This window comes from Dunckerocampus dactyliophorus, chromosome 14 (genome assembly GCF_027744805.1).
Source record: "Dunckerocampus dactyliophorus isolate RoL2022-P2 chromosome 14, RoL_Ddac_1.1, whole genome shotgun sequence".
In the NCBI taxonomy this organism is placed as follows: Eukaryota; Metazoa; Chordata; class Actinopteri; order Syngnathiformes; family Syngnathidae; genus Dunckerocampus; species Dunckerocampus dactyliophorus.
In genome coordinates, this window is record NC_072832.1 from 3,447,794 (window position 1) to 3,467,249 (window position 19,456).

The window sequence follows — 19,456 nt, forward strand, 5'->3', positions numbered from 1 at the left end:
GAGCAGTGTCACAGTAAATGTGTACCCCAGGGAATCTTAGCGATGAGTCTTGTGCCTCTCACCGAAAACCGACACCTAGTGGCTAATATAGAATAAGCACAATTTGCTTAAAGTGATAGTTCAGATTTTTTGACATGAAGTTATAAGACATCCCCATCAGCATCGTAGTCCAATAACTGCGACTTATCCCCCATGTGGTCTCCTAAGTGCAGTTCTGGTCAGATTTCCGTGAACGTAGTTCCACTTAGTTGCTGGGGTCAATTAAGTCAAGACTTTGGCTTCTCAAAACAATATGTGTTCAAAAGATTCATACATTTGCATCACAAAAATGCCTTCTCAAAAAAATCAGACCTAACCAAACGCTTGGCGTTATATATGTCAGGCCCGTAACCAGGGGGGGTTCGGGGGGTTCGTTCGAACCCCCCCCCCCGCGGGCCACAAAGGTCTGCTTGTTTTAAAAAATAAAAAATAAAAAATCAAGTCTCAGGCACATTCACACTGCAAGCTTGATGATGTCATTTTGATGATGTCGAAAATATGCATCAGAAAAATGGTAATGTAATCTTTGGAACGCATATTGGTTTTAGAAGCCCGACTCTTTGCTTAGTTGTCCCCAGCAACTAAGCGGAACTACGTTCTTCATCAGAGAAATCTGACCAGAACTGGACTTAGGAGACCAAGTGGGGGGGGGTAAGTCGCTGTTATTGGACTACAATGCTGATGGGGATGTCGTACAATTTCATGTCAAAAAATCCGGACCATCCCTTTAAATATGCATTTATTTTTACTAATAATGGGCTGTTTTCAACCACGAAACAGAGCTCTTTTTTTTTTTTTTTTTTGGAAAACCCGCGATATAGCGAGGGAGCCATAACTGAACTGCAATATTGCTAGGGACAACTGTATTTTCTAGATATTCTACTTATTTACTTTCCTTCCTCCCTGAAAAAATGAAAATGGTGAGAAACACAGGAAGTGAACAAACCTTTAATGACAAAACATGCAGTGAACAAACCAAGTAATTGAGGGGGTAAGATGAAATACGCTCTGCTCCATCTCAGACAGAATAATACAGCATAGTGATCAAGGATTGGAAGGCCATAGCACCTTTTAAGACCCCCTTCACAGTGAAAACATGTTCAACAATTGGGCATGAATAATCATGTAACTTCTCAAGCATGCACAAAACAAAACGTATTTGTACATTGATTCAAAAGTTGATTTTTAGTGTTTTTTTTGATGACTCAAGAGTACGTAGTCTTAGTATTATCAGCTAACAGCAAAAAGCGAGCAGAAAAAACAGCATTCTTGTCTGTTGTGTGTTGCTGTGTAGTGTAGTGTAATGTAGTGGTTGAGTGTGTAAATGGAAGCAGACACGCTTGTGGTGGACACAGCGGTCTGGTTTGGAGGTGGAAATGCATCACTTTGTGGAGAGAAAAAAAACAAACAAAACCTCGAATGAAGCATAAAAAGCAACAAGTGTGCCATGCTGCACGCCGCTGCACGTATCTAAAAATAGTGAGCCAGGTGGGCTGAGTCAAAGCGCGCCGTGAAGCTTTAGGGCCAATTGTCCTTCAACACCTGACACTTGCCTGTCACTGTATTTGTTTGTATCACTAGATAGTGTCTTCTTACCATAGCGTGATCACAGCGTGGTGATGCACTTCCGCGGCCCGCGAGCACTGCTGCGGCCTTGCAGGCGGTTGATGGTCTGAACCTGAAGACAATATTTGCTCTTGTGCTTCACTTTGGTCACAAGCAGCTTGCCTGCGCAGCAAACAATCTCCTCAAACACCTCCTGAAAAGTAATTGAGGGAGCAGACGTAGTATGTTGGATGCAGCATGTTGGATACAGCATGTTGGATGCAGCATGTTGGATACAGCATGTTGGATGCAGCATGTTGGATGCAGCATGTTGTCCATGTGCTTCCACTTGTTTTTGTAATGTCACAAAGTGTATTTTTACAAAGTGCATATGCGAGTGAATGTAGTTATTTATTGAATGTTCTTCATTTTTATTTTCCATCTATCCAAAGTCAGCTATGTGAAACTTTATTTATTTTTTTATATACACTAAGTCCCCAACTAACGAACACAATTGGTTCCAAACGACCGTTCTTAAGTTGAATTGTTCTTAAGTAGGGAAAAGGTAATATTACCAATGATATAGGTACTACATGTACTGTATACATATACAGTATATGTGTATATGTATGTAAATATTTTGGATGTTTGGATGCAGTAGTAATATTAAACCAGGATAATTAATGAACAAAACAATAATAAAAATGATATAATAATACGTAATGATAAATGTTATTTACCTTTGAAGAGGAGTGGTCGAGCATACGTCGTTTTGGTGGAGTTGGAGGAGGAGATATTGAAAAAAAGGACAAATGGTCGTCGTCGTTAGACTCTTCTAAAAGAGGTAGTGTTCTGTGGGTGGTGTAGAATTAAGCAGGCCTATTAACTCTTCATAAACTTTAATCACACGCTCTGTCCGGGTTGTATTATTTAAACTGTAGCTACAATGTAGCTTTCTCTCTCCTCCCCTCCTCCCCGCCTTGTTCTCCCTGTTGGTCCCATTAGCAGTGTCACAGTGCCCTCTGCTGGTCAAGCATGTACAGTATAAATATGGACTTACAAGGAAAAACACATGAAAACATAGACTCGTCTGCTTGCGTTCGTATCTCCCAAAGTTCGCACGTCGGATGTTCGTTAGTAGGGGACTTTGTCTTTCAGCACAAATTTCACAATTTAGTGTTTGTTTTTATTTTACTTCTAAGTGCAGCTATTATGATTTCTTTAAAAGTATTAAAAAATATATATTTTCTATATATTTCTATTTGATTTGATCTGTATCTGTAGATACGTGATAATGATGTATTTTATTATTGTATTTGTCTTGATGGACGTTTAAGTGTTTGAAAAATTGCGGGCAATGTTGTTTGTACATTACTACATCTTTTAGCAGTGTTTGTTGTAGTTCGTTGTTATTAGTTATTTGCATTGTTCTCCTTGTAATCCTTTTACTGTTGCTTTAGGGAGACTTCATTAACGTCTGTCCAGGGACAACAGACGAACAACAGCCTTTTGGCTAATTTGCAGCAATGCTAATTAATCTATACTGTCCTTGTCAAACCAATCAAATCAAAAATAAATGGTAATTTTCCAAATCATTTTTAAGTTATTTAATTGAATTCAATGGAATCAATTTTATCTTCATAAATTGTATAATTTCAATGAAACTTGGATGTTTTTGTTTATTATTTAAATGATTTGGCTGCTCAGTGTCATGTTTTATTTTCTATTTATTCATTTACATTTTTCAACCCCCACTTTGCACTATTACAGTCCACTTGCATTTGGGCCAAGTAGTTGTTTTTTTTTTTAAGTGTGTCTTTTCCTGAAATGTCTTTCTTCGGGTTTCTAATTGGCCTTAAATGTTGGAGGTGGATTGGTACCTCCTTGCCCGAGGGCTGGACGAGGTAGATTCTGTAGAGCAGACTTCTGTACAGCAGACTGCTTTGTATCTTCCCGGCCAGAAGCGGGGGGGTCCTCACGCGGACCACAATCCCTCTCTCTGTGACGTTCAACCTCAGCAGCGGTGCACTTATTTTGGCTGCACAGGATAAAAAATAAATAAAAGCAGCTCTAAAGTAAACAACTTGTCATGAATGTTGAGAAAATATAAAAGACACTCACTGTCCCACCGGGGGTTGAATCTCGGCGAGAGGACCCATGCCGACGTGCTGGATGATGACGACGCCCTCAGTCTGGCGTAGTACCATTCTCTGAGGTCAGAGGTCACGTTGCTAACGTCACAGTGGTGCATCGGGATGCCGTGACAGTGGTCCACATCCTTCCACTCTGAAGCTCCATAACTGAGGAGGAAAAAAATATGCACTGAATATTATTTTATAACATGATGAGCACAGGTTTATTCTTAACGTTGTTTCCCCCTGTCTAAAGTGGTCTGCTTGTGGTTGCAGCGATACTACATGTCCCACAATTCACCGCAGTAGCAGGTGTGTTGTCATGTAGCTGCAGTAGTAAAGTCACTCGTTTATCGCTCACGAAGCTCTTTTATCATGTTTAGATGATGCCTCTATGGCACAAATTCGTGGTGCATATTTCCTATTTCCAGCTGTAACAAACTTTATATCTTGGCAAAATTGTGTCGCTAGTTCGCTAGCTAGCGGCTATTAGCTTACGCAGCCAATCCGGGAAGTCGCTGCACAAGATTACGGCGGCCTTAGAAGGTTAAAAGTGTTCAGCAACTGTACTAATTACAATGCAATTGACTCGTTACCGCTCATGTAACGCTCTGTTTCAACACACCTACTAGTGCAGCATCTGCATTTCAACAATCTAAAAGATATTCTTACCTCGTATATTTGTTTTTAAATTGCGTCGTTAGTTCGCAAGCTAGCTATTAGCTTACATTGTTCCAGGAACGCCCTAAAAATCAGACTACGGCGGCCTTTGAGGGTCAAACGCATTGGCGAAACTTTAGCTAGTTAAAGTTGAGCTTGTTTTGACTTACTAACTTATTAGATAACGAGTTACAGTGCTACTTGTTATATTAATACTATATGCAGTAATCAAGCAGTGGATAGCAATTAAGTAATAAGTGGGTCCATCTTGAAACAAGTGTATGAACTAGACAAATGTCATGAATAGCAAATCAATACAGTATATTACACACAACACTTTCAAGTTTGTTTCTACTTTCCTGTGTTATTTTTAGCCAGTAAAATGAGACACATTTAACACATTTTTAAAATCTCTGACTCCAAATTTGGCCAGGTTATGAATATTTTTTGGGGTATAACTGTACTGAACAAGGGTCAAATGACCCTTGCAGGGTTTTTTCTCCCATGTCTGTAGAGTCTGCGCCGGAATGCAGTCCATCAATACGAAGCCAATCATTTTGTTTTGGTGGTAGAAAACCAACAAAATGTCACTACTGATACATTACACATTGTGTGTCTATATGTGCTCACATCTTCCACTGGACGTGGTAGCGTCGATCACTGTCGTCGGTGGACGCGGTCCAGCGCAGAATGTTGTTAAAGTCCACCGACTCAAACGTCACCTGTGCAGGAGGGCTGAGTGACACTACAGGCACAGATATGCAAGCACTTCATAGTTATGACTCAAACCGATATTATTTACACAGGAGGAGAAGACAAGCGAACGAACCTTGCGCTGCCAGCAGGTCCACCAGCAGCACGACTCCGACGAGAAGAAGGTTCATTTTGGTCGACTCTCTAGGTGGACACTGGAGCCACAAGGGCAGCGACCACCAACCTTTAACAGGCACCCAACTTCCCCTTTTTTTTCTTATGGAACACTGACAACATCCTCTTACAGAAGTCCATTTGTGTGCACTGCGCACGTGACGGATCTGAGTGCAAAAACAATGACAAAGCAGAAAAGGCCCGATACCGTATCTATCTATCTGCGGAACAGTCCACAACAGCTTCTGGGAAGACGCTCTGCAAGATGCTGGAATGTGTCTTTGTGTCAGAGGTGACTGATATGGTACCATCGCTGCTCTAGATGGGCTCATCCAGGCATACATTTATGGATCCAAAATGTACTAAATTGACCAAAACAATTGCCAGTCATATATTTTTCCTTTTAAAAAAGTCAAAATTTTGAGTCACTTACAATTTTTACGTATTAAACAAAATACTGAAATAATATACAATCAAACCTGTCTTAGCGGCCACCTTTATAGAACAGCCACCTCCCTATAGCAGCCACTGAAAAATCCCCCCCATCAAATTTACATGTTATAGACCCTGTGTATAGCAGTCACCTGTCCAACGCAGCCAGCAGCCACCTATTTTGTCTCCCTTGGTCAATATTTGACTGCATATAGCGGCCAAATTACCAACTCAAGTAGAAGCTTCATGCACGAAAAAGTTTTGTTTTTCAATCAATGAAGCCGTCGTGTGTAGACTTTAATTACTGAGTCCTAGCTCAGTCACAATCATTCACAAGATCCACACAAACTGTCAGTTGTTCCACATAAAAAAGCCGTCTTCTTTTGAGCTTGCTATTTCCTGGTCAATCATGTAACTTTAAGAGCATTTGCACCAAAACATTACCGCAAAGTAGGCTGGGAACAGGACGTGCTCCCAGCGACGCTACAATAAAAAAAAAAACATATGCTAGCATGCATGCGGCAGCGGGAGCAAAACTGAGTTTGGTTGTACTTAATTTAAGTATTTTATCAGTTATCAGTTATTATTAAGCCTCCAGCTTCCTTTTAGTAAGTAAAAACCTTGGCTATGATTGCACTACATTGTCATGTAGACCTACAAAGTACACTTGGAAGAACAAGAGGTGAATAAATGTATTGTAACTGATGTGAAACTGATGAGGGGTAGAATTAAATAAGCTTTGCTTCTTCCTACTTCTTTTTGGACATGCAAAATTGTGAATTGTACTATGTGATGTGCTACTGTTTGACTCATGCATGTTCAGGATTAAAACCATGAACCATGATAATAACAAGCCTAGTAGTGCTGTACAACTTTTATCAGCAGTCCGCAGTGCCCTCTACTGGTCAACATTATTATTATTTTTTTTTTCCTTTTTTCTTTTTTTTCCTCTACTGGTCAACATTCAAACTGGACGCCAACCTGTCTATAGCGGCCACTTTTGCAGACTCCCTCTAGTGGCTGGTATAGACAAGTTTGACTGTATATTGTATGTTATATCATAGTTCCAATTCAATGATGCATTCTTTTAAATTTAGGGTACAGTATTTTTCATATTATATAAAATTTAAATTAACTATGAAAATGTCCCAAAAAGCTACCAAACACTTCTTTTTTTAATTAACAAGGTTTGCAGGTGGAAGGTTTTTTTCCAGGTAGATGTCCAACTATAGATTTTTCCTTAAAAAAAATAAGTCCATTAAATATTTAAAATGTTAAATACAACATTAAGAATTTACTATATTTTTATTTTATGAGCTTTAAATAATTTTCAAAATTATTTGGTTTAAATTGATTACATATTACATCGTAAAGTGTATTTACGCAGCAACAACTGTATTAAAATGTATGAAAATATGTACTAAAACATCAGGTGTATTTACTATTGAATATTTGAAAGACCATAGTTAGCACATCAGCATAAATCCTAATCTTGCTGAAAACAAATAGCAGGAATGAGGATGCTGACTTGACGAGAGTAAAGAAGTGTTACTGGAAGGCCTAACAAAGTGTCTTTTCCCACTTCCACTCACGCTGAATTCAAAGAGGAAGGAAACATCACCGGCAATCATCTACATGCAAACACGGCACACACGACAAAGAAATGGCCTCACTATTTGGTTCCCGGGGAAGACGTTAAATGTCATCGACATCACACTTCTTCAGCCACGGGCTAAATAAAACATGAACAACAGAGTAGATACTGACTGCCTTCCCTTTTCAAGCAGACTTGCGTTTCACAATACATCATCAGATTGTCTGTTTTTGCCTTCGTTTTATTCTTTAACTGCTGCACTTGATTTGACACAAAGGTCCTATAGACAAAGTCAACCAACACGTATTGCACCTGCATCTTAAATATTTGTGGCCACTTGGGGCCAGCAGAGACTTGCAATGAACTGGTAAGAACTGACTGGTTGGTCACAGTCAAATATAGTAGTAGATAGCTCAGCATTCACGTTGACATTTTAGGTTTAAAAAATGTTACGTGTACACGTGATATACATATATCCATACATACATATACACACATATATAGAGTGGCGGTTCTGGCTTGAATATTTTTTTGCAGTGCACAAATCCTTCAAGTACAACCCCTCCCAGCCCCCCCTCCCTCCACCTCAACACACACTCCCACAACTGTTAACAAACAGTTTTTTTCCTAACTAATGAAAGGCGCTCCAACATATTTAACAAGCTCCCCTTAAATTGCATTTGACTTAAATCCACATTTACACAATTAAGACTCTTGTCAAGAAAACAAATGAACAGAAGTCTATAGCCACCACGCAACGTTAGCTTATGTGATCATATACATTCGTTAATGTGGTGTAAATAAAGTGATGCTATAGCTCCATCCATACCTTTCTCTTTGACCCGTTTCTCTTCTTTCTACATTGTGCACCTGATGGCTTTGACTTTTGTCTTTTCCATGTTTTGTTGATAAATTAACGGCACTTTTATCATCTCCCACTGTCATCCAACTAGCAGTTAATGCTAAACCAACTCATATCGACGCACAACTCCCTCCTTTTCATTTCGTAGTGAAATAACATGTTTGAGAGTCTTGGTCTCCAATATAAATAATATATTAGCAATTAAATGTTTTATTTTTTAGCATTTACTGTTGTAATTTACATTTTTTACCTGGTAATTAACCTGAGGCCCAGCGGTACCCGCTCCCCTCCGCTACTCCTTTGGTTTGATCCACGTCACGTGGTGGACGTTGCTCAGGTTTGAGCAGCGAGTTGCTACTAGTTGGGGCGCCCATCTACCACGCATATGCACTGACTGGATAAGATTGAGCATTGAGCATTAGTAAATGGGATTTTTTTGTTCTGCCCCCCTCGCTGCGCCCCGAGAGAATGCCGCCTTGGGCAATTGCCCATGTGGCCCGGTTCTATAGAACCGCCACTGCATACAGACCCTTTCCAAAAAATTAGAATGTCATGGAAAAGTTGTTTAATTTCCATAATTCCATTCAAAAAGTTAAACTTGCATAGATTAGATTCAGGGCCCACAATTGAAACGATTTCAAGTGTTTGTTTATTTTTACGTAATTTGGGATTCCAGCTCATAAAACCCACGAAAACAGGAATTCAAAAAAAATTGAATACTGTGAAGAAATCACCATTTACTTCAGTTTTTGCAGGAAAAAAAAAGAAATTAGGATCACATCAAATCAATCAAAATATGGTACTTTCAAAACGATATGTCAATCTTCAATACTAGGTTGGGTATCCCTTTGCCTTAATCACTGCCTCAATGCGACGTGGCATTGAAGCAATCAGCCTGTGGCATTGCCTGGGAGTTATGGAAGCCCAGATTTCCTTGATGCTTGCTGTCAGCTCTTCTTTGTTGTTGGGTCTGGTGCCCCTCATTTTCCTCTTGAGAGGAAAATCATGACGGACTGTGGATATTTCACACTGGACCTCAGGCAGCTTGGATTCTGTTCCTCACCAGTCTTCCTCCAAACCCTTGGACCTTGATTCCCAAATGAAAGGCACACTTTACTTTCATCGGAAAAGAGGACCTTGGACCACTGACCAACAGTCCAGTCCTTCTTCTCCTTGGCCCAGTGGAGACGCTTCCTACGTTGGCTCAGGTTCAGAAGTGGCTTGACCCGAGGAACCCCACAGTGGTAGCCCATCTCCCGGATGCGTCTGAATGTGGTGGATTTTGAAGCTGTGACTCCCGCCTCATTCCACTCTTTCTGGATCTCTGCCAGATTCTTGAATCTTTCCTGTTTGATAATCCGCTGAAGCCCACGGTCATCTCTTTTGCTGGTGCATCTTCTCCTGCCACATTCTGCCCTTCCTCTAGACTTTCCATTGATATGCTTGGACACAGCACTCTGTGAACAACCAGCCTCCTTAGCTATGAACTTTTGTGGCTTACCCATCCTATGGAGGGTATCAATGATGGTCTTCTGGCCAGTTGTCATGTCTGCAGTCTTCCCCATATTGAACCCAACTGAGACAATTGAACCAAACTGAAGCAATTTAATGACACCTGGGGAAGCCTGTGCAGGTGATTTGACTTTAGTAGATGATTAGTGTGTGACACTCAGTTTAAAACATTCATGCCCTGCAACATTTGGGCTGAATTCTTCTCAGTATTCTAATTTTTTGAATTCCTGTTTTTGTGGGTTTAATGAGCTGGAAGCCCACATTATGTAAAAATAAACAAATAAACACTTGAAATCGTTTAAACTGTGGGCCCTGAATCTATAATCTATGAGATTTTAACTTTTTGAATAGAATTATGGAAATTAAACAACTTTTCCATGACATTCTAATTTTTTGGAAAGGGTCTGTATATATATATATATATATATATATATATATATATATATATATACACACACACACACCCATGCTGTAAATACTAATTGTCGGTTTTGAGTTGCTAGCTGAAAAAATGTGCTGTCACTGTCTGCTTCTGACAGAACTTAAAAAAAACAAAGCACGACCAGTTTATTCATGTTGACTTTAATAAAAAAAAAAAAAAGTAGCATTTACAGGTGTTGTAAAACGTGTGATAGTAAAAGCCATGAAACATGCAGCACAAGGCAGATATGACATAACTTCACATAAAAGTGAGAGTGGCAACTTGTAATTGATAGTGTTTTGCTCATTTGGAACTGAGGGCCATTTCTGCTTCTATGATTATCATCATCATCACAAAAGACTGAAACTTGATTTGCCATTGATGTTCCTAAACCCTTGGGGTGAACTTTCACAGCATTTCAGACTTTCCGCTTTTCTGTTAGTAGTAAAATAGAGAAAAGTGCATTCACTGTCTTTTAAAGACAAATAGTAGAACATTTTTAAAAAGTTATTTGATATCGCGATGGTATTGATGAAAGTGTTTTTTTTAAGTCTTTGTGAAGTACAATTATAATTGTCTTTTTGTTGGGGGACTCGGGTCACCACAATGAGAGGGAAGTGGAGGCCATGGCAGTAATAACAATACTAGTCCAGTGACCAGTGCATCACTAGAAAGATGCTTAAGTCACATTAAGGTGCAACATATGTGCAAATAAAAATACCTCCTGACAAACACACTCAGTAGGTTTTGGACCAGGTCACACGGAGCTGATCCGCTTTAAATGGACTTAGGAGGCAAAAACAGGGCGGAAGCCCAGCAGGCTCTGACTTGTCTTCTGTCCTTTCTCACTTTGCTTACTACACCTCTGCTGCGTCTCAATTCGCACACTTGCGTCTTTTGAGCACATGAATACGGCATAATGATAATAACACAGCACCAGGTCTTGGCTTGGAAATAGACCGCAGACCAGCGGTTAAAGAATAATAAACTAAAATCGGCAATGGTGGTACACAGCAGGCCCTCAATGCCACAAACAGCGCTGTGAATGACTGGCCATCAAGCCAAGGTGCACAACAAGAAGGGAAACACTTCCACCTAGTGGCCACGTTAGGATTCGCATTTTAAAGCAAATAAACACAGAGGCAAGCAGCGGTGCCTCTCCTCTTTGTGTGCATTTCAAATAACATATAGCACATAAACCACAGTCGTAGCTTTTCATAAATTCAGGACGGCTCTTGAAAGACTTAAGAACTGAATGGGCTGAATTTCCCATAGGACAAAAACAAAAACAAAAAAAAGACAGCCCACCCCTGATGACACACATAGTGAAGACGCAACCAAAGGTATTCTGTAGGTGGGTAGGCAATTAATCGCAATTAATCGCATTTTGTCCATAGTCTACTCATAATCGCAGATAGAAAGACGTTTTTCTCCATATTAGGGAAGTAACTCTCTTTGTGGTAAACGATTCAATACAGTATACGGTAGGAGACGATTCAAAAACAGAACGAATCAATACAATTCGATAGTGTACAAACCATGGATTTGATACGATTCAAGGTATACAAGTGGCATTCTTGCAGTACTTTCAAATGTGTAAAAAGAGCACATCATATTCCCAAACATGCTGTAAGGCTACCACATCAACTTTTATGTAAAGGGATGTAAATTTTGGAAATAGGGGCCATTATGTTATAAAAAAAACATAATAATGTACAATTAGGAATCCCAGATTTTGCACGTTCAATGCAAGTGTTGACTTGTCCCACTTTGTTCAAGGGTCCTCGAATGCACCTTCTAAAATTACCCCCCACAGATATACTGCTCTACTGTATTTTTCCCCTTTTTCTTTCACTTCATTTTGGCCCCAAATGCGGATGCTCGGTGGGAATGCATAAAAGGTAAGATCTGATTAACTTAATGTGTGCTAATGTGCATATTTGTGAGGTTCACCTCTCTGAAAAAACAAAGTCCAGGCTCGTACTGGTGGATGGTGGCTGTGCTTTTGCTTTGATGTTGCTCCTGTCACAGTTTTACACAATACATAAGATAAATCGTTATAATGTACGGATGTGCTGAAAATCTTTCCCGGTGACGAGCGAGCACGCTGCTAATGCTATTTAGATCCATTCTCATCTTCAGTCATTGTCACATTGACACAAGCCCCCAAATAGCAGCCCTCTGCTATGCCTGCCGGTAACGAGTGGCTCGTAACCCAAATTTTGCTCGTAGTTCAAAGCAAAAAAATCAATAATCTAAAAAACGCTCGTGAGTTAGGACTCTCGTAAGCCAAGATAACTTGGCACCAGTAACTTCCCTCTTTTCCATGGCATTTGAGACGTGACGTCCTCCGTGAAAACTCAACTCACAGCGACAGCAGATGCAAATAACTTTGGTCTCGTTGAAGGAGGCATCTGTCATTCAAAATACTCTTTTCTTTGCCCGTTTCTGGTCAATCTTTGTTCCCGCTTGTGGCTCCACATGCACATTGCATTTCCTCAAACTACGGTGTGGGCCGAGGGTCAAACAGGACATGCACGCATAAAAAAATAATGGTGCCGTTAAGGAAATTGTCATTAATGTGTTACCTTTGACAGCCCTAATATACTAAAAGTAACCTTTTACACTCAGGACTGAATACTAACCATCAAAGGAGGGCGGGATGTTACTGTTCTACGCCATGATAGAGTAATGCTGAAGTAATACTACCTACGACACTTAAACTCCAGCCAGTCGCACATTTGTGGCTTCTTCTTTGGACTAGACGTCACAACGTCTCTCATACGCGTTCTCGGACTCGTGCACATAGTTTTCCAAGTTTTCCCCGCCCATGTAACCCTCCTCTTCCTCCTGCTGCTCCTCTGCCACATCTCCATCACTATCCTCGCTAAACGGGCTGTCTGGCTCGGCAGTGGGGTCGTCGGGCAGTGCTTCATCCTGCACAGAGGTCGAGCAGAACCCCATTTTGGGCACATCAGGCGTCTCCTGGACAAGACTCATGGTGCATGAGTGGGGACGGTCTGTGAAGTCCTGTGGCACACAAACGAGAGTGGGGGTGCAGTATTTTAGGGTGGATGAGGAAAGAAAAAAAACAATCAATGAATGAACAATAAATGAACGCACCAGGAGGGATGGTGGCGAGAATGTGGCTTTGGTGCGTTTTCTGCAGTACATGATAAGGACGGCAGAAACAACAGCCAGGACCAGAAGGGACACCGTCACAGACACAACCACTACTTCTGTGCAAAAAACATAAAATGCTATTTAACCCTGATGAGAAAAAATGATATCGCACTATTGGATTTTAAGGAGGTTCTAAGGAGAGCTTCAAAATGCAATAAGAAGAAATGAGAGTGAGACAAAACATTTTTGGAGTAAACAATTTATTGTAAAGAAGCATTAAAGTGACACCGGCTGAAATGGGCTGATCAAACGTTTAAGTCCACAGCCTTTAAAAGCCAAAATGTTGGCAAGCATGTGGATTCGGTGTCATTTTCTGTCAGGTATTCACACTGTCATGATCTCTTGATGGCAAAGGCAAAAAAGCTTTCTCTTTGAACGCGGTTGGATTGTTGGAGGAAAAGAGAACTGTTGCCCGCTACTGGGACAGAAATACATTGCCTACAAGTCAGAAATTCACACACAAGATGAATAAGACTTTGATCTACAGCTCCCGCGAAAAAAATCAAAAGACGCCAATACACGTCTTTGGCGGTCAATGTTACTTTTTGAATAGAAGTCTATAGATGTCTTTGGCATTGAAAGAGTTAACAAGAATGGCGCAGCTACTCATCACTGAGCCCTTTCTTTAACATTTTTTTCCATTTTAGAGGGGTTTCGAGTTATGGTCTTAAACCTGAAGAGTCTTTCACTTGAAAGCTTATTTGCAATAAATTGCTTACTCAGAATTTTTTTTGTCTCACTTCCATTTCTATCAAGCCATTAATCAAGCCTATCTTTTAACTCTACCTCATACATATACAGTACATATCAAGCATGAATTATATTTTGGGGAGTTTTTACCCCTTTAAAGTTGTTTTTATAGGACAAAAAAAAATTCCCAAAATACATTTCAAGAAGTATTTGCTGCTGATGATGATTTAGTCTCACTCAACTGTTTCCCCTCAAAGGACGGGCGCAGAAGTCCTGTGTCCCGTGAACGCTAATTTTCTCCAGCTCCCCCCTGATGGTCACACAATGCTTCTCCTGGGCTGCGTCCACCGGGAGCTTCCGCTCGCACACTTGCTCCAAGCAGCTCAGGTCGGCAAACTGCTTCTACACAACAGGAGAGGGCAGGCGGGCGGAATGAGCAAAGCAGGTTACACAGTGATGTGGCCACATGGTGGTGCCGGTCCCACCTTGTTGATGGTGACGTCATATTTGAAGACAGGCAGAGGGTTGTCGGGCTGCTTGTGTCTTCTCTTCTCTCTGCGTCTGGAGTCCAAAGCAGGAGGAAGTCTCTGGTGGTAAAACAGCCACGGATGCTCAAAGCTGAGCAGGATGGTGTGATCCTGATGTTCCAACACGGTCACAGGCGGCAGGTCCAAAGAACCTGGAAACGTGGACTGATTCACATTCTTATGAACAGTATCTAGAGATTTCTTTCAGCTCACATCGCTGGGTTGCTGGAGAGTCCATGTAGTAGCTGAAGACGATGCCGTCTGCTGGAGCGGGATCGGACTGGTTCTCCCCAAGGACTGCGGTCACAGTCAAGAGGTAATCATTTCTCGGGTCCGAGAGAAAGGACACGTCAGCTTGGAGCTCGGGGGGGTCCACCCACAGAGGATCGATGGCTCTGGAGAGTCAGAACAGGGTAAGGATAACAGGATAACAATAGACATTAAATAACAACTTCCATTTCTGGTTCTATGGTTATGGTTATTTTCGCCAGTGTTTCGCATGCTTTCATTCAAATTTGCACTGTCACAAATAAATTTGGCGCTACCTGTTCACCCTGGCTCATAAATCACATTATAACGCACCTGGTCTGCCAAAGACGACGGATCAGGAGAGATCAGTGTTACCAACTTAGCGACTTTGCCTCCATATTTAACGAGTAATCAGACCCCGCTAGATGCTTTTTTCAAAAAAAGCGATAAGCCACAAATCTAGTGAAGAGACACAGAGACATAAAAGCACGTAGTGCCACGAGCAGTGGGACCCTCCCCTCGTTTAAAAGCACTCACCACCAGCACCATCTTGTTTGTAGCATTTAAAAAAAACCAAAAAAGTAGTTTTTTTTTTTTTTTTTTTTTTTTTTTACAAATGTGTCGTGGTCAATTATGCAAATTTGACAATTACACCATTCCCGCCCTCATACCCACCGCTGCCACAAATAGATTACAGTCCTGTGGAAAACACTCATCACTTTTCCTCTTTGCCATTGCTGGCACCATTATGTCGTGGCATCACAAGTAAACACACACAAAAAACAAAACGCACTAACCCATTTGAGTCTGACAACTGGCCAACATCCACCCTGAATTGGAGTCCTGGAGGCGGGTCGTCATAACTCCACACCAATTTGTTCTGCAGGTTGCCGCAGTGCAGCGTCACGTTGCTTGGTGGTGCCACTGCAGAGATAGAAGTTTTTAGGACACAAGTTTTCACTCACTTATTTATGGTTGCAGTGCAAACGCTGCCCAGCCAGCCATCAAACTACACAGCAAAACATCTCAAGACACCAAAATCACAATTCCAATCCAGGCCTTTTCAGACTGAAGGAGCACAACTTTTTAAAGTCGCGGAGACGCAAAGGCTTCCAAGAACATTCTGATCATTCCCCATCCCTCCTCGTCAAACTCACATTTCAGCAAGCATTTTATGACAGTAAATCTTGCTGAAGGACAATACTACAGAAAGTAAACTTGAATGTACTTTAGAGCAGGCCTATTCACCACCGGTGTGACTGGATCAATATGTAATGTGTTGTATAGGCTTCATAGCATGAGGACAACCGTTAAGCCATATCTCCACTGCCATTATTGCATAACACGATTTGAACACGTCTTATCACACTCGTGCAGGCCATTGGTATCACTTTCTTTTCCTCTTGTACACACACAGGCTAAAACACATCAACGTGAGAGTCGTCAAGATGATCATAACACAGCTGGAATCGCAAGTCGCTCACCGCACCAGCGGGGCTAGTCTGTTGAGGGCCGCCACCTCTCAAAGGAAGTCTGACCACAAACGTCAATTTCACTTCCTTGTGCGCGCTGTGTAGGTTTACATTACAACAATGTGGCTCAGCTTGACTAAAAATACATTCAGAGTGTTGAAGTTTTAAAAGGAGGGCGGTGATTCTCAAGGACAAGCACGGCAGTAGGCTACAAGTGGAAGAAGTGAAAGTAAATTGAGAGGGACACTGTGGAAAGCCCCGGTGCAGTGTTTATGGCTTTATGGAAAAATTTTACCTAAAACACGTATATGCACAAACACAAAAAAAAACCTTCAGCATTTCTGTATGTGGAATCATGTTGTGGAAAGGATTTAGTAAGGAACTCAAACAATGCACTAAAATGAGCGATTTCAAGAAACAGTACAAGCAGTTGATGTTTAACAAGTACAACGAAGAAGACACCTGTGTGCATACAATGCTATGTCTAACCAGTCTTACACTGTCCAATAAATCTTCATTTCTGGTGACTACATTGTCTGTACTCACTTATGATCCAAATGTGTCTCTGTTAATTATTTCATCAGCTATTATCAAATTTATTACCATCATTAAGTCGGTTGTACATTGAACAAGTGTATTGCAACTGATGTGAAACGGATGAGGGGTAGGATTAAATAAGCTTTGCTTCTCCCTGCTCCTTTTTGGACATGGGGAACTGTGAATTGTGTTATGTGATGTGCAGTGTAATTTGTGTGCATGTTCAAGATGAATTAAACCATTACCATACTTATATTCATATATACTGACAGTTACAAGTGGCCCTCTGAGTGCAGCCATAACTGCGATGTGTCCCTCAATGAAAACGAGTTTGACACCTCTGCTCTAGGAGCTGAAAAAGTTCCTCCTAGCCACTAGATACTTTCTGCAAACTTCCAGGAACTATGGAGGGGTTTGAACACACTTGTAATGGCTCTCCCTCAGCCGTCATGTTCAAATCAGTGTGTGGCTACAAAGACTGATTCATTCATTTTTATAAGTTCCATGTAGTTATGCGCAGCTCCGAGAAGTGAACGGACTATTTTGAACGTATCACAGATTCAGCAGGATTTTGAGACCGGCACTGGGGAAGAACAGCCGACAAGCCGGTGGATCTAAATGTAGAATACACACCCAAACAAACTGGTAAAAAGTAAGGAAGCTCCGATCAATGAGCCAATTTCTGTGAAAAATCACGTGATCGCCATATGACGATGAATGACTTTCAAGGCCCACAACAAAAGCCTGTAGTGATCCCCGCGTGCAGTGCAGTGTCTTGGGTAGCGTCCTCCTCACCTTCCTTCACTCTGCACAGGCGTGCCAAAACAAAAACAAAAATAAAATCACAAAAAATATCTTGCAGGGGTAGAACGTTAAAAAGTGTAGTGGTCTCATTACTGAGCCTTCCCGTCTCTCCCCCCCTTGCAACGCCCTACTAGAGTGCAAAACAACCACAAGGGTATTATTGCCATTTCATTAAATTCTTGGAATTTATCTTTTAATGACTATATTCCATGCCCTTCATTTGTTTTGTATACAGTGTGAGTAACCCCAGTGTTCTTTTAGGTATAAGTTCCGACTCATAGTAAAACTCAATTTACAACACTGTCGTAGGAACGGAACTCCTTTGTAAACCGAGGACCTCCTTTGTTTCATGTCCAAAACATACAAACCATAGCATGCTATGTTTATACCTACACATGCACACGCCTACTACATGACGGGACATTTCGAAGAATGTAATGTGCCTCAAGTCTTGAGTAAGACTGAAAACTGCAAAGAGGAAATGATTTGAGAAAAATGTTACGGTTCAAAGTTTGCAACACTGTTTTATTCGGACAGCTGTGTGTGTGTGTGTGTGTGTGGGGGGGGGGGCATTATGTCGAATGTTACGTGCAAAACTGATGGTTACTTTTACAATAACATAGACGGTGATGCTCAACATGTGCACAACGAACACCGTTAGTTTTCTAAATGAACATTAAGACAGCCTCACTGCTGCATATGACAACATTAGATAGGAACCTGTCGAGTCAAGTGTTGGCGAGAGATTTTTGACCAACGTTCGACATGAATTAGCGACCATCCCATGTCAAATTGGAATAATAATACAAAATACATTGTAAACGCAGGGAACTCACATTGCGAGGAATTTTTTAAAGCAAACTTTATGTCAAATCATGCTAATGTTAGCTTAAATTTAAGCGGTGGCCTGGTCGAAAGCCTGTCGGGAATGATAGCTAATACTGTAATGTCGCCTTGTTTTTCTTCTTCTTCTTACCTTGTGCCACTGTGATGTCTAAGGCGAAAAAAACGACCAGAAGAGTCTTCAAATGCGCCAGACCCATGGCCGCATTGGAAACCCACTAAGAAAGACGCTGCAGTTTACGCCCAAAGTCCAGGAAGTTCCCCGTACACTCCAATATGGATCCCACTTCCGCTGGTGCCTTCAAAGACCAACGGACATAAACAAACTCATATAATTAAGCGATATATTTCATTTTTATATTATTACTGTTAAATTAACGTCGATGTTACATATGTAGACTACAGAGTAAGGAGGAAACAATACGGCAATTGGTGGAATACAATTTTATATTCCATCTTCCATTCAATGCAAATCCTTTGTAGCCTACTGTCATACAATTTAGAAAGGTCGTTTTGGTTTGAAAGCCGCTTATCACCTCCGGTTGGCGTCATTTCCCTGGGAATTACTGGCAGGAAAAATAAACAAAAAAACTCTTTATTAAACGCAATGTTATGGCTATAGTGTGTTGTCAAGATTATTTTAAATATGTGCATACTTTCATATTCACTGTACAAATTATCGACCAAGATTTGTTGAATTTATTAAAGTTATATTAATTGTCATGTTTGGAAAAACACAACCATTGTATAAACCTTCAAGGCTGTTAGGATGAGAAGACTGTTTTAATGTGAGCTAGGACAATAACCTACAACTTTTGTCTGTCCCTTTTTTTTATTTAAGTTTTTCCTTTTTTTAAAAAAAAATTGTTCTATACCTCTTCTATGTTTTGTAATTTTCTCTTTATTATACATATTAATAAAAAAAAGAACAAATTAGATAAATGTAAACAGAAGTACATTAAACAATAAAATATCTTAAAAATGATTATCTTTTTCATCAATATTAAAGTAAAAATTCATGCTGCTCAACATTTTCAATTATATTGCAGGCCACTAGCTGACAAGTGGAGGCTGGTGAGTCATTTTG

General features: G+C 40.7%; 2 protein-coding genes across 3 annotated transcripts; both read right to left on the minus strand.

The window, feature by feature from the left end:
- Positions 1-960: 960 nt before the first annotated feature.
- On the minus strand, positions 961-5,331 carry il22ra2 (interleukin 22 receptor, alpha 2). Its single transcript, XM_054798866.1, has 5 exons — positions 5,206-5,331; positions 5,007-5,121; positions 3,706-3,884; positions 3,465-3,622; positions 961-1,798 (listed from the first exon to the last, which is right to left on the minus strand). Exons 1-5 carry the CDS (start codon positions 5,258-5,260, stop codon positions 1,646-1,648), a joined length of 660 nt encoding a protein of 219 aa, XP_054654841.1. The 5' UTR covers positions 5,261-5,331; the 3' UTR covers positions 961-1,645.
- Positions 5,332-12,336: 7,005 nt separating this feature from the next.
- On the minus strand, positions 12,337-18,645 carry ifngr1l (interferon gamma receptor 1-like). 2 transcript variants are annotated; one of them, XM_054799591.1, is made up of 7 exons: positions 18,503-18,645; positions 15,511-15,637; positions 14,678-14,859; positions 14,423-14,616; positions 14,180-14,339; positions 13,188-13,300; positions 12,337-13,094 (listed from the first exon to the last, which is right to left on the minus strand). In XM_054799591.1, exons 1-7 carry the CDS (start codon positions 18,567-18,569, stop codon positions 12,825-12,827), a joined length of 1,113 nt encoding a protein of 370 aa, XP_054655566.1. In that variant the 5' UTR covers positions 18,570-18,645; the 3' UTR covers positions 12,337-12,824. The 2 variants fall into 2 exon arrangements, with proteins under 2 accessions (XP_054655566.1, XP_054655565.1); XM_054799590.1 differs by having other exon boundaries at positions 13,188-13,303.
- Positions 18,646-19,456: the final 811 nt, after the last annotated feature.